The sequence below is a fragment of the Antechinus flavipes genome, chromosome 2 (assembly GCF_016432865.1).
Source record: "Antechinus flavipes isolate AdamAnt ecotype Samford, QLD, Australia chromosome 2, AdamAnt_v2, whole genome shotgun sequence".
Lineage (NCBI taxonomy): Eukaryota > Metazoa > Chordata > Mammalia > Dasyuromorphia > Dasyuridae > Antechinus > Antechinus flavipes.
In genome coordinates, this window is record NC_067399.1 from 636,398,270 (window position 1) to 636,411,096 (window position 12,827).

General features: G+C 54.5%; 1 protein-coding gene across 44 annotated transcripts in view; it reads left to right on the top strand.

Annotated features, from left to right (window-relative positions):
• CAMK2G (calcium/calmodulin dependent protein kinase II gamma) overlaps nt 1-12,827 on the top strand; it is a 59,018-nt gene that overhangs the window by 9,826 nt on the left and 36,365 nt on the right. For all 44 annotated transcript variants that reach the window (XM_051982088.1, XM_051982089.1, XM_051982093.1 and 41 more), the window contains one exon: nt 3,438-3,497. In XM_051982088.1, coding sequence (XP_051838048.1) covers nt 3,438-3,497 — 60 coding nt within the window. The remainder of the gene's footprint in view (nt 1-3,437; nt 3,498-12,827) is intronic.

Below are 12,827 nucleotides of genomic sequence, written 5' to 3' on the forward strand. Positions count from 1 at the left end.
AGGGGTTCACCAGTTTCCCTGGAATCCAACAGGCAGTGACAAAGCCAGGATCGCAGGAGGCAGCCTCAGAATCAGAGGGGACCTTGGGGGGGGGGGGTTACCAAGCCCAGTCCTTCCCGTTCTGCGGATCAGGAGACTCGGCCACCAAGAGGTAATTTGCCTTGCCCAAGACCACCTGACCGAAGACCCTCACTTAGATCCAGAGGGGGTGGATCATGGAAGTCATAGAAGCAGGTGGATGTCTCAATGGGCAGAGCAAAGGTGGCCTCAGGCACTTAGTAGTGATGTGACCTGGACAAGCCCCTTAACCTCAGTTTCCCCCTCTGTAAAATGGGGAAGATAATAGCCTCTACCTTCCCTACTTTGTGGGGACCAAAAGATGCAGTATTTGCAAAGTGCCCGGCGTACAGCTGGGGCTTAATAAATGCTTGCGCCCTCCTCCTTGGGCTCAGAACCACCCCCTCGGAGGGCCAGGGTCCTGAGTCCGATCGGGGTCACGCTGGGTGGAGAGCTGCTGCTCCTGCTCTGCCTGGGCCCTCCCTGGGGGAGCCCCGCGGCCCTGGGCCGGGGCGATGGGGGAAGGGCGGGCACCCCTGCATTTGCCCGGAGCCTGGCCCTGCGCCCATGGGGAGAAGGCAGGATTGCCCCTGGGCCTTCAGGAGGGGGTGTAGGTGCTTGATGGGAGAGAAAGCAGAAGCTGCTGCTGTGGTTCTGGGGGGTAGAGGGGACAGGGGGCTGCGGTTGGAGCTGGGCTCCAGGGCCAGCGTGGGTCCCTGCCCATGGCAGCAGCAGCAGGCGGCAGGAAGCGGCTTCTGCAGAAGCGGGAAGTGGCTGGGTTTTGAACAGGAAGGGGGTGGAGGGTGGGGACTGGGCTGGGGGGGCGGGGTCCAGGAGCCCGGATTGGGGGGGGGGGGCTGAAGAGGTTGGGACTTGGAGCCCCAGCAGGGCAGGCTTGCTCCCCTGAAACGGGCTGGGCAGCGGGCTGGGTGGGAAGAACCCGAGCACTTAACCCCGGACTGTGAGCCGGCTCCCCAGTGCTGCCCCTGCCCCTGCTGGGGGGTTAGCTGGGGTGGCTCCGGAGGAAGGGCCCCCCAGCCTGGTTCCTGCTGGGGAGGAGCCGCAGAAGCGGCCCTGGGGGGTTGCTGTAGGACAGGAAGTGTGGGGGGCTGGGGGTGGGGGAGGCGGGAGATAGCAGTTGGAGCTCTGGAGGGATGGCCCGGCTTCTGCAGGGGAGAGGTGCAAGCGGGCGGTAGCAGAAACCACACGGCTCGCTGAGCATCCTTGGGGCGGCCACGTGCCATCCAGGGCTGAGGAAGCATCCCGGCGCACGGGCCGGGGCCGGAGGGGATGTCACATCCCGGCCGAGCGGCCCCCGCCGCCGGGCTTCTGCCCACAAGCCCCTGACACGGGGCCCTGGGGTTTTCCCCCACCCAAAATGGGGGGGCGAGAAGCCCAGGGCAGGGGGAGGCAGCCGGGCTGGGGGAGCCGCCTCGGCCTGGGCCGGAGCCCTTGCTCTCTCACGCGGGGCCCGTGGGTGCCCGAGGCCGCTCAGACGCCAGGCCCTGTTTGACGCCACTTTGTGCGTTCTTGGCCGGGGGTCGCCCCGCTGGGAGCCCCTCGGCCGCCTGTCCGGGTCTCTCTGGGCACGGGGCCTCCCCCCAGAGTGGGAGCGCGCCGAGGGCAGGGGCCGTCTCCTTTCCGTTTCACCCTCCGCCTGGTGCGCCTTCCCGAGTGCCGACAGAACGCTGGCTGGGCCGAGTTGGGTAGCCTTCCCCTCCTCCCGAACCCGGCCTTTGGCCGAGCCCCGAGTTCTGGGCCTTGGAGCGGGAGTGCGGGCAGGGCCCGGGCCTTTCCGGGTGGGCCCAGCCCAAGAAGCCGGTGCCCGCCAGGCCAGAGGGCGAGAGAGCAGGGAAGCGGGCCCGGGAGCCGGGGCCGGGCCCTGGCCGCCCTCCTTCCCCGCCGGGAGAAAGCGGGGACCATCGCTTTCACACTCCGGCTCCCTTAGTCTTAGTGCGGGGCTGCCTTGGGTCTGTCACCATTAGCCGGTAAGAGATTTAAGAGCGGAGATAAGCATTAATCTCCCCGGGCCTCCCATGCCATCCTCTTGCCCACTCTGGCTTGGAGGCAGGCGCCAGGAGTCGGCGGGGCGGGCAGCGGGACCTGCAGCTTCAGGTGCCCCGCGCCCGCAGGCAGGGCCGTCCCCGAGGGCCCCCCCCTCGCAGCCGGCCACACCGCGAATCCCACTCTGCCCGGGAGCGTGGGGAGGATGCTGGGGCCCTCCCTTAGCTGTATCCTAGAAAGCCCAAGAGTGCGCAGGAACCATGCTGAGCCGGGGGCGGGAAGGGCTGCTCCAGATGAGCAGCTGGCCTGGATTAGCCCGGCAACAAGGACACTCCTCATCCCTGCCCGCTTCCCCTCCTTGGGCGAGCCGGAGCCGCCTCCCGAGGGCTTATCCCACCGCGAGCAGCGCCGGCCCCTCACACTTCCATGGCACCGGAGGTCTCTGCAGCGAGGGGGAGGGTGGCAGAGGGTTTAACGAAGCATGAATTCTCGAGGGTTTTTGTTTGTTTGTTTGAAGTTGGACCTAAAGGCTTTTCCCTAAAGACTCGTATAGCTCCTTGGAAGGGAAGGACTGTTTGGGGCTTTCTCTTTGTACCCCTCCCTCCCCATCCCGGGCTCTTCCACATAATGGGGGCTTCATAAATGCGGAACTGAGCCTCATGGAGTTAGATCAGAAGTAGAAATGTTTCCACCTTTGGAGAAAAACAGCTTGGACGGTGTGTGGGAGGAGGCTGGGAGGAGGTGCAAGACCCTGGGTGCAGTTCGGCTGAGGGCAGCGGGACCCTGACGTTCCGGTGTCCGATGCCGTGGCTGAGGGAGAAGCAGAGGCCATAAATCCAGGTCTGGGAGGCCTCAGAGGCCGAGTCCCTTTGGCTTCGGAGATAAGGAAATAGACCCTGGGAGGCACCCGGAGGTGAGACTGGTTCCGCTGTCCCCTCCTTTGTCCCGCAGCAGTCACCTTTGGATCCTCGGGAGCCCAGGGTCCGCTTCCGGCCTTGCTGCCTTTCTCTGGGGCTCTGACCCCAGAGCGAGGCCTTGGCCCTCGGAGGCTCCTTCCAATACAATCCTGTGACTCAAAAGCTCAGAGAGGGGGTTGGAAGCGCCTCCCAACCCGGGCCTTTCCCCCCGTCCCGTGCTTCCTTATGAGGAGCTGGAGAGGAGGCAGACGGCCGAGAACTGGAGAGAGCGAGGTCCGCAGAGGCCTCCAGACTTCTCTGGGGAGAGAGGGCATTCGTCAGCAGGCTTCAGCTCCCCTCTCCAGAGAGGGGGAGGCCTGTGGAGGGGCGAGCTGCTGGGAACATCCCCGGGGGGCGGACGGCGGAGGGGACGGACGGCGGAGGGGACTGACATCTCCTGGCTTTCTCTTATGATTGCAGATCACCAGAAGTTAGAACGGGAGGCCCGAATATGCCGGCTCTTGAAACACCCAAACATTGGTAAGTGCTTTTGGGTGCGCTGCTTGGTTTCTTGCCTGTTTATGGGAAATGGTGGAAGCAGTTCTGTCTTTTGGGGCTGGCTGCTCTCTGTTTTGGGGACGTTCTTCCCCTGGCGTCTGGTTTGGCTCTAATGTGTTTAAAAAAAGGACAGCAGCCGTCTCATTCCGAGTTATGGGGATGCTCATAATTACAAAGTGCTTCTTGGGTCGGTTGTGAGGAAGGAAGCATCGGGTTCGGAGTCAGAGAATCTGCTTCCCATGCTTGTGCTGCCATCAACCAGCTGTGTGACCTTGAGAAAATTGTTTTCTCCCTCTCTGAGCCTCAGCTTCCTAATCTGTAAAATGGGGAGGTAGGGGTGGCCTGATCCTTAAGGGCAGTTGACCTCTCTTCTGTCCATGAATCTGGGAGCCTTTGCTCCCCAGCGTTCCCGTAAGCTCAGGGGGGTGGGTGTTGCGCCTGTTAGCTCGGTCAGAGGGGAAAATCCAAGGCTGTCGGATTGCAGACTTTGGAGTTGGGGGTGATCTCGGTGACCCCTCATTTAACAGAGGAGAGCACGGGGGCCCTCTGCCCCACGGACTCGGGTCTTCTGGCTGCCCTCCCGAGTCAGGGCCTGAGCCCCCCGGATCCGGCCCAGGTCTGCCTCGCCTCCCCCCTTCCTCGGCCTGGATTCCCAGCGTTCCGGGCAGCAGGATGGATCTGCCAGCGTCCCTCAGCGGGGGCCGCCTCGGACGGGTCAGCATTTTGTTTCTGTACCTGAAAGCGTTTTGTCCCTGCCGCAGTTCCGTGCGCACTCGAGGGGTTTCCATGGTGCCTGGGTTTGTGTTCCCCCAGAGCCAGAGAGCGCGCTGCCCGGGAGCGGCTTGGACTCCAGATACAAGGGAAGGGAAAGATGGGGAGTATTCTCTCTCCCCCTCCTCCCACTCCCTCCTCGGTGGGGGGAACAGGAGTAGATTGTCTGGCGTTCCAAATCCTGCCGAGTTTTGCCTGACACAACCCACTCCAGTTAAATTTCACATTGTTCAGCCGAAGCAGTCTTTGGCAAAATCACTGGCCTTGATTTGCTGCTCCTTGACAAGGGGCCAGAAATTAAGCCGGCTGCCAAGTCTGAGCAGAAACCAGGCCCTTGTCTTGAGGGAGAGGCACAGGGGAGCATCTCATGAGCTCGGGCTTCAGAGTCCTCCGGAAGGGAAAGGAATTTTCCGTGGCCACGGCCGGAAGACTCGGGGGCTCCTCCAGGCCTCGAGGGCCCTGAGACTGACACCGTCGGGAGCATTCCGCGCCTTCCGGTCACCTCTCATTTAGTGGTGCTGCAAAGCCCGGTAGTCTGGGCAAAGACAATAACTAGCTGGCATTTTACCGTGCTTGAGCACTTGCAAAATAAGTTATTTCTGTCTCAAGAACTCTGTAAGGTCAGCGCTGCAGGGATCTTGATCCTCATTTTCCAGATAAAGAAATCGAGTCTCAGAATTACGGAGTGACCTGCCCGGGATCACCCCGCTAGTGTCTGGGGTGAGATTCACACTCGGTGCTTGCTGGCTCCGGGTCTAGCCCCCAGTCAGTCGGTCTACAATCACTTATTAAGCATTTTCTGTGCGCCAGGCGCTGTGCCACAGGCTATTGTTCAGTTTTATTATTGATAATAATCTTATCTCTTTGCTGAACTATAAGCAGAAATCCTCTTTTATTCTCCCCCAGATTTTTTGGGCACATTGCCTTGCTCCTGGGGGTTGGTAAATATTATTGCCCTTAGTCACACACAGCTAGAAAGGTATCCGAGGCAGAACTTAAACTCGGGTCTCTGGAGGCTGAGCCCCCTTTGTCCCGCCCCTTGCTGAGGAGAAACACCCCAGAAGCTCACGCGGGTGGGGGGGAGCCCCTCCATCCTGTGAGGGGGCAGCCCCCTGTGGGGGTGCTCCCAGCCCACTCCAAGCCACAGGGAGAGGAACGGTTCTGGGGAAACCAGAAATCAAGCCACACAGGGCTTTACAACTCAAAGTCTTCATCTGGAATTACACCCTGCAGCAGATTGGCAACTGTGACTGCAGGTTGTGCAAAGGTGTGCCCGGTGCCATGAAACCAAACCTTCGAGCCGACAGGCCCCGGCTTCTGAACGTGCTCCAGCGCCGGGGTGGTCTTTGAAGAGCCCTCCCAACCCCCGCCCCTGGAAGGCGCTGCATTGATCAGTCTTGTTTCCCTTTAATGGGAACGGGGTGGATTCTGGGAATCCGGATCAGAGAATAATACCCACAGGCCCTTAGAAAGAAGAGAGAGATGTTGTGGATCCCCACGGCCACCCAGGAGTCCCAGAGCAGGGTGAAAGGCAACCACTCCCAATCTCCTCATCCATCAGTGTTGCTCCTTGAGGGAAGAGAGATGTATTTTATGACTAACAAGACTGTGACATGTTGGATTTGGAGGTAATTATCCTGAGTTCAAATTCTGGCTTTTCTTTATTATTGTGACTTGGGAAAAAAAATCACTTCATATTCTCAGGGTCTTTCTTGCCTCATTTGGGTGGGTTTTTAATTCCTTTCAAGCTCTTGATCTTAGGCCCATGAACCTTTTCTTCCCCCCTTTCCCAAATAAAGTAAATGAATGAATGATTTCATTGAGAAAGGTGAAGGTGGGTTTTAAATTCCCTTCAAGCTCTTGACTTTAGGCCTATGAACCTTATTTCCCCCCTTCCCCAAATAAAGTAAATGAATGAATGATTTCATTGAGAAAGGTGAAGGTGGGTTTTAAATTCCCTTCAAGCTCTTGACCTTAGGCCTATGAACCTTATTTCCCCCCTTCCCCAAATAAAGTAAATGAATGAATGATTTCATTGAGAAAGGTGAAGGTGGGTTTTAAATTCCCTTCAAGCTCTTGACCTTAAGCCTATGAACCTTATTTCCCCCCTTCCCCAAATAAAATGAATGAATGATTCCACTGAGAAAGATGAGAGTGTAGAAGGTGGAGCCTTGCAATTTGCCTGTGATGGGGGTTCCACTAAAAAATCAAGGAAAAATAAAGAGGGGTGTGGGAAAAAATAGATAGGAAGGGCATGAGGTGAGAACAATCGGGACTTCTAATTTTCAGTGTATTTCTAACCATTTCTCCCTCACCGTCCACCTCTAGTTATAGAAATCCGAGATGTGTGACTTGGTTTTAACTTAATTTGGCAGCCCCCTCCCCATGGAAGGAAGGCAGAGTGTGAGTTGCCCCTGTAACTGAGGGCACCGGGAAAGGCCCAGGATGGGTACTCTTCAAGGCTAGAATCTGTGGGCCTGGCGGTGACCCCATTACAAGACTGCTCCTGGTGCCTTGTGTTGCCAGGGGGGATGTGAATAGCTGGGGAAGGGGAGGGCATGAGCCTGAGAATGAGGGCCTGGAAGATGAGGTCTGGCCTTGGTTTCCTGCTTATAAAGGGGCCCCTCTTGGAGATGTGGTGGCAGTGGCCGAGGGAGCCGTGGGGACGTTGCCATGGATTCTGACCTGGCCCGTAGAAGGGGGAAGAGGTGGCTGAGTGCCTCGTATTCATTCCCTCTCCGCCTCGGCCCCCATCCTCCAGGGGTTGTGACCCTCTTGGCTCCGTCCTCCCCCAATTCAGCCATCCCAGAGGACTGGACTGCCCTTTGGTGCTGGCGAGGGAGAGCAGCTTTTCAGCAGCTAGTTGTCAGCAGCCTTAGAGGCACTGGTTTCAGCAGGTATATTTGCGGGGAGGGGGTCGAGAGTCATGTTCCACTCACTCTCTCTTCCCCAGGTAGAATTGCTTTCCGTCCTAGGAGTTGAAACCTGCTGGTTACCAGCTGAACTCCAAGGGATCCCTGGAAAGGAGCAAGCAAGGGAGTTCTGAGGGACCAGCACAATCTGAGTGGAGCACACTGTCTCCATTTGTACCCTGGGCTGTTATGAAGGCTACTCGGCTATCCCCAGAAATGGGGTCACCTCTAGGGAAGCTGGCACTCTTTCTTGGTGGAACATAGCCTTAGAAATGACCTCAGAGGGCAGCTAGACCAACCTCTGACCGTTGGCCAGGGGAAAAAGGTGCTTTTCCTAGGGTCATACAGGGAGGTCAGAGGCAGAATTTGAACCCAGATCCTTTGCCTATTGAGCCAGTACTCTTAGCACTGAGTAACATTGCCTCCCCTTAGATCCTCTGTATCTGTCTTCCATCCACCCTCTCTCCCATTACCATTAGCTCAACTCCCACCGTCTCAGGAGGTCTTTCCAGATTCTCTCCCCCACCCCGTCCCTCCCTTTGGGTTGTTTTCTGTTTATTCCATATTGATTTCGTCCTGTGTGGTTTGGGGGATTTTTGTTGGTGGTGCTGGAACCTAAGCTCCTGGAGGGCGGCAGGGACCTTACTTTTCTTGGTGTGTCCAGCACTTTGGTCAGCACTCGAGATCTTCCTGTCTTGGATCTACCCTCTCTGCCTTTACCCCGAAGCTCTCCCTGCTCGGAGCTCCTGGTCCCCCCAGCAAGGCGGCGAGCCCCTGGCGGCTGGGGAGCCCAGCGGGCGGCATCCCCACCTTTTGTTCTGACCGAGGCTCGTTAGCAGAGATGGGGACGCCTGTCAGGAGAGCCGTGAGCAGGAGCGTCCCACTCTGGGCCGGGGCTCTGTCAGTCCGCAAGCCTACGCAGCGTGGGGACGAGCTTGGCAACATCAGGCAGAGCCATTTGGGGACTTGGCCAGCCTCTGAGGATCGTTTTTTTTTGCTTTCTTTTTTCTTTAACAGTTTAAAGAAAAATAGTTATGTTTGTTGCTGAAATACTATAAACACCCCCCTAGGATGCTGGAATCCTGGTGTCTGAGACTGCCCACGACAGGACAGGGAACACGGGAGATGACTCCTTCCTCAGTTAGAGAGGGAGCCCGGTGCCGGGGCATGGGGGGAGAAGGAGCAGCCCCAGCAGTGGCAGCCGATTGGCTTGCAAAACCAGGGAGTCTAAAGTCCTTGCTTTAAATGGGACGAGAGTGGGGGAGGCAACCTGTTTTTGCCTTCGCCTCCTTTCTGCTTGCTGCTCAATGCCTGACACGGATGCTGTTGTTCAGTCGTGTCCGGCGCTTCATGACCCCATTTGGGGTTTTCTTGGCAAAGATACCAGAGCCATTTTCCTTCTCCAAGCACGTAGTAGGTGCTTAATCTTCTTCATTTGGTTCTTCATGTGGTGATTGTGTGTCATGGACGCCTTGGGCCCCTTCTCAGAATGATGTTTTTCAAGGTATAAAATACAAGAGTACAAAGGAACTGATTATATTGAAATGTAATTATCAGTCTTTTTTTTTAAGTTCATGAATCTTAGGTTAAAAAATCTCTACCCTAAAAGATTATAGGCAACTGTGATGCAGTAAAAAAAAAAAAAGTAATAATAGCTAATATTGAGCTAACATTTATGTAGCACCTAATAGGTGCTAAGTGCTTTACAATGACTATCATTTCTTTGATTTTAGCAACAACCCTGGAAGATAGGTGCTATTATTATGCCCATTTTATAGATGAGGAAACTGAGACAAACAGCTTAAGGGGCTTGTCCAGGGTCGCACAGCTAATAATAGCTAGTAGCAAAAGCTAGCATTTAAATAGTGCTTACTGTGTGCCATGCACTGTGTTAAGCACTTTACGGTGGTTTCATTTGATCTTTACAATGTTGGGAAGTGGATTTCTTATTATCCCTATTTTATGTTTGAAGAAAAGAGGCAGAAATTAAGTGACTTGCTCAGGATCACACAGCCAAGAAGTGTCTAAGAGTGAATTTGAGCTTGGGTCTCTTCCGTTCCCCAGTCCCTGCCCTTGAAAGGCAATGGATTGATCAGCCTTGTTTGTCTTTTAATGGGAAAGGGGTGAACTCGGGTCTTCCCGTCTCCAGGCCCGACGCTCTGTCTACTGGACCAAAAAAGGCATTTGTACTGAGGTTCAAATGCTAACTGCCATTTACTACCCACGTAATCTTGGGCAAGTTTTATCAACTCTCTGGGTGTCTGTTTCCTCATCCATAAAATGAGGATCTTAGCTTAAGGTTCCCCCAGCTCTGAATCAGAGATCCCAGGGAGGGCCCTTTGGTTGGCCCTTGTGCTCCCCCCGGGCCAGGCGGGGGTGGGGGCTGCCCACCGGTGCCTGGGCATCTCTGCGGGTTCCCAGGCTCCCCTGGCGGGCTGTGTGCAGAGCTGATGGGAGGGGTCCCGGGCTCTCAGCTCCGGGTGAGTGGGATCCCCAAGTGAGGGGGAGGAGGAGGCGGCGCCTTTCTGCAGTAATCCCCTGAGCCTGCCCGATTGCAGCGGTCCCTGCTGGTCTGTCAGCTCCCCGTCCTGCCACTGTTAGTCACCGTTCTAACGAAGCTGGTCATTAGCTTCTGGGACAGATGATTTCCAGGGGATTATTTGTATTACACACTTTAATGCTTTTTAATAGCGAATTTTTAATTAAATGGGAAAGGCCTTTTGGAAGCAGTGAGAGCAGCTGCCACAGCCACACTTAGCAGAAGGCACGAATTTGGAGGAACCACTGAATAGTGTGCCTCCTGCTCGAAAGGGCTGGGAGAAGGGATGGGGGGAGGAGGCGTGACAGGTGGGTGTGAGGTCTGGAGTCGGGACGCCTGAATCGGAACCCCCTCCTCATTTATCTGCCGCTGGCTGGGTGACCCTGAGGAAATCACGCAGCGGTCCGCCGCCTCGGTTTCCTCATCTATAAAACGGGGATAATAATAGCACCGACTTTACCAGGATTGTCGTGAGCATCGGAAGAGATAACATATGTAAAGTGCTTCCGAATCCTCAAGGCCCCCTATCAGTGTTAGCTAATAATAATTAGCTGTTAATTTACTATAGGTGGTACAGCAGGGGTCAGCAAGATCCGAATTTGAATCTGCCCTCTGACACTCATCAGCTGTGTGTTAAACTAACATTTAACCTCTTGTCTGCCTTGGTTGCCTCATCTGTAAAATGGGATTATTGATGGTACCCACCTCCCAGAGCTGTATAAAATAAAGTGATATTTGTCAAGCACTTTTCAAACCTTAAAGTGTTACATCAGCACTACTGCTGTTGCTCTTGTTCGAGGTCATGAGGGAAGCAAAATATGAGGGTTATACATCCAACTGTCTAGAACACCTTCTTCTTTCTCTGCTGACCTTGAAAGGGGTAGCTTTCAATTAAGAATGGAGGCAAGGCAGACTTAGCCCCGGGCTGTCTTTGAGGAGCAGGATATTATTGCCTGTCCCTTAGGATGAATGGTACCTGCCATCCGTCCCCTCCAGGAGGAGGAGAGAAAATGAGCTGGATGATCAGTAGTTCCTCGGGCACACCCTAGGCATGTAATAAATGCCGGCTGATTTTTGAGCTTTGGGCACGATTTGTGATTTTGGATTAAATTTGAGGAGCGAGCAAGCTCCCTGTTAAGTTTTTGGAGATCTCTAGTATAGCCTCAATTCTGTTTGACCTTGAACGAGTTATCCAGTCATTTCTGAAATGGGGGTGATACCTGTTCTTTCCCGTTCTCTTCCCTCCCAGGGATCTCCTGATAAAAAACACATGCAAGAGCTTTGGCAAGCAGCCTCTTGTAAAACTATGCAGCAGTCAGTATTGGGGCTCTCGGTAGTCCTGGGCCCGCAGCCTTCGTCAGAGTGGCTCCTCCGGATTTTGCACCCCTGGCCAAGAACTTTCCTGGTGGAGTTTAGGAGCTGTTGAGCAATTCCCTTTGCCTTCCAGAACCAGGGAGGGACACCCTGTGGGGCCCAGGGCAAAGCCTGCCTCCCTCAAAGAGCTCAGGAGGAGAAGGAGCCCAAAGGAGAGGATCCATCTTTGGTCCAAGAGGGGAGGGGCACCCAGGGAGTTTAACCCAAGAGCTTACTTAGGTGACGCTTCCATCAGAATGATGATCGGGGCTTGGCAGCCTACCCAGAGGTGGCTTTGTGGGCACGAGGCTGGAGAGAGACTAGCTTGGTTCTTGGCCCAGGAGATGTGGGGGATGGGGAGAGGAAAGGGATCCTCGGCTTCTCCGCTTCATCTTTACACTTTGTCTATCTTTTTTGGACATCTTGCCCTGTTGCCTTGGCTATCTGCTGCTGCTCAAGGGCTGCCCCGGCTCTTTTTTCAGATGCCCAACGATGTGTTTGATTGTCCTTTGCCCCGAGTGATCTGGATTTTTTCCCACTTCTCACCCCCTTCCCATAATTCTCCTCCCTTTCCCGTGTTCTTTTATTATCTCCTGATCCTAGTTAGCATTTTGGTTTTCCCTTTCATAAGCTCACTCCCATGGCGTTCTTGCCCAGTTCTTAGCTACATTTTGCTTTTCGCATCTCTGCCATTTCCCTGTCTGCTTTTCTGCTAATATTCAAGAGCAAACATTTACTTTAGGGCATGTCGTGGACAAGGACACTGAACTAGTTTCTGGAAATCCAGAGATTAAGATGTGACATTGTCTCTCTCCTCAAGGAGCCTGCGGACTACGGGGAGGGTGAGACGTGTACACTAATATCCATGAGACGGGTTACAATGAGTTACAATGGGAATAGATCCCTCTTGTTCTGTATTTGTATCTCAAATCACAGCATGAAAAACTGAAGGAGGGACGGATCCTCTCGAGCAGAAGGATGGGGGTGGAGACAGGGAAGTCAGGAAAGACTTCTTGAGGGAGGTGATGGCACCAGAATTAAAGAGGGAAGATTTCATCAGACAGAAATATGGAGGAAGCGCATTCTAAGGATTAGGGGGAGGGAGGGACCTAGCAATGCATGGATAGAGAAAAAGGAAAGATTGAGGTTCCAGAAGAGTAAGTAAACCAGTTGGACTGGAGCATAGACTGTGAAATAAGGTGGAGGAAGCACGGTGCATTTGGAGTCCGGGCCTTGAATGCCAGGCTGAGGAGATTATATTTGGGGAGGGGGGGTTGTTTTGCTTTTTGTCTTTTTGGAACAAATAAATAACTCAGCCTTACATATTATGAAGTTTCCTTTTGGAAGAATTGCAAAGGGGAAAGGCTAGAGGCAGAGAATTCAGTTTATTATAACAATCCCCAGCCTGGGCAAGAGAAGTGAACCATGCACAAGTATAAATGGAAGAGATAAAGTCAGAACCAAAGGGGCTTGGCCAAAGGTTGGCTGTGAGAAGCAAGAGAGGGGAGAATTGCAGCTTTCAAGGCTCGGTTACTGGGAGAATGGCATTGATGTTCATAGAAGCAGGGCGGCTTGGAGCATAGGAGCAGGTTGGGTGGGGGGATAGTTTTGACAGATTGTAAACTCCCCAAGGACAGAGACTTTGTGTCCCCAGCTTAGTGCCTGGCACACAATAGTGACTTAATAATTGCTCGTTGTTGGATTGAGTCAGAACACAGGGAGTTCGAGATGCTGGCA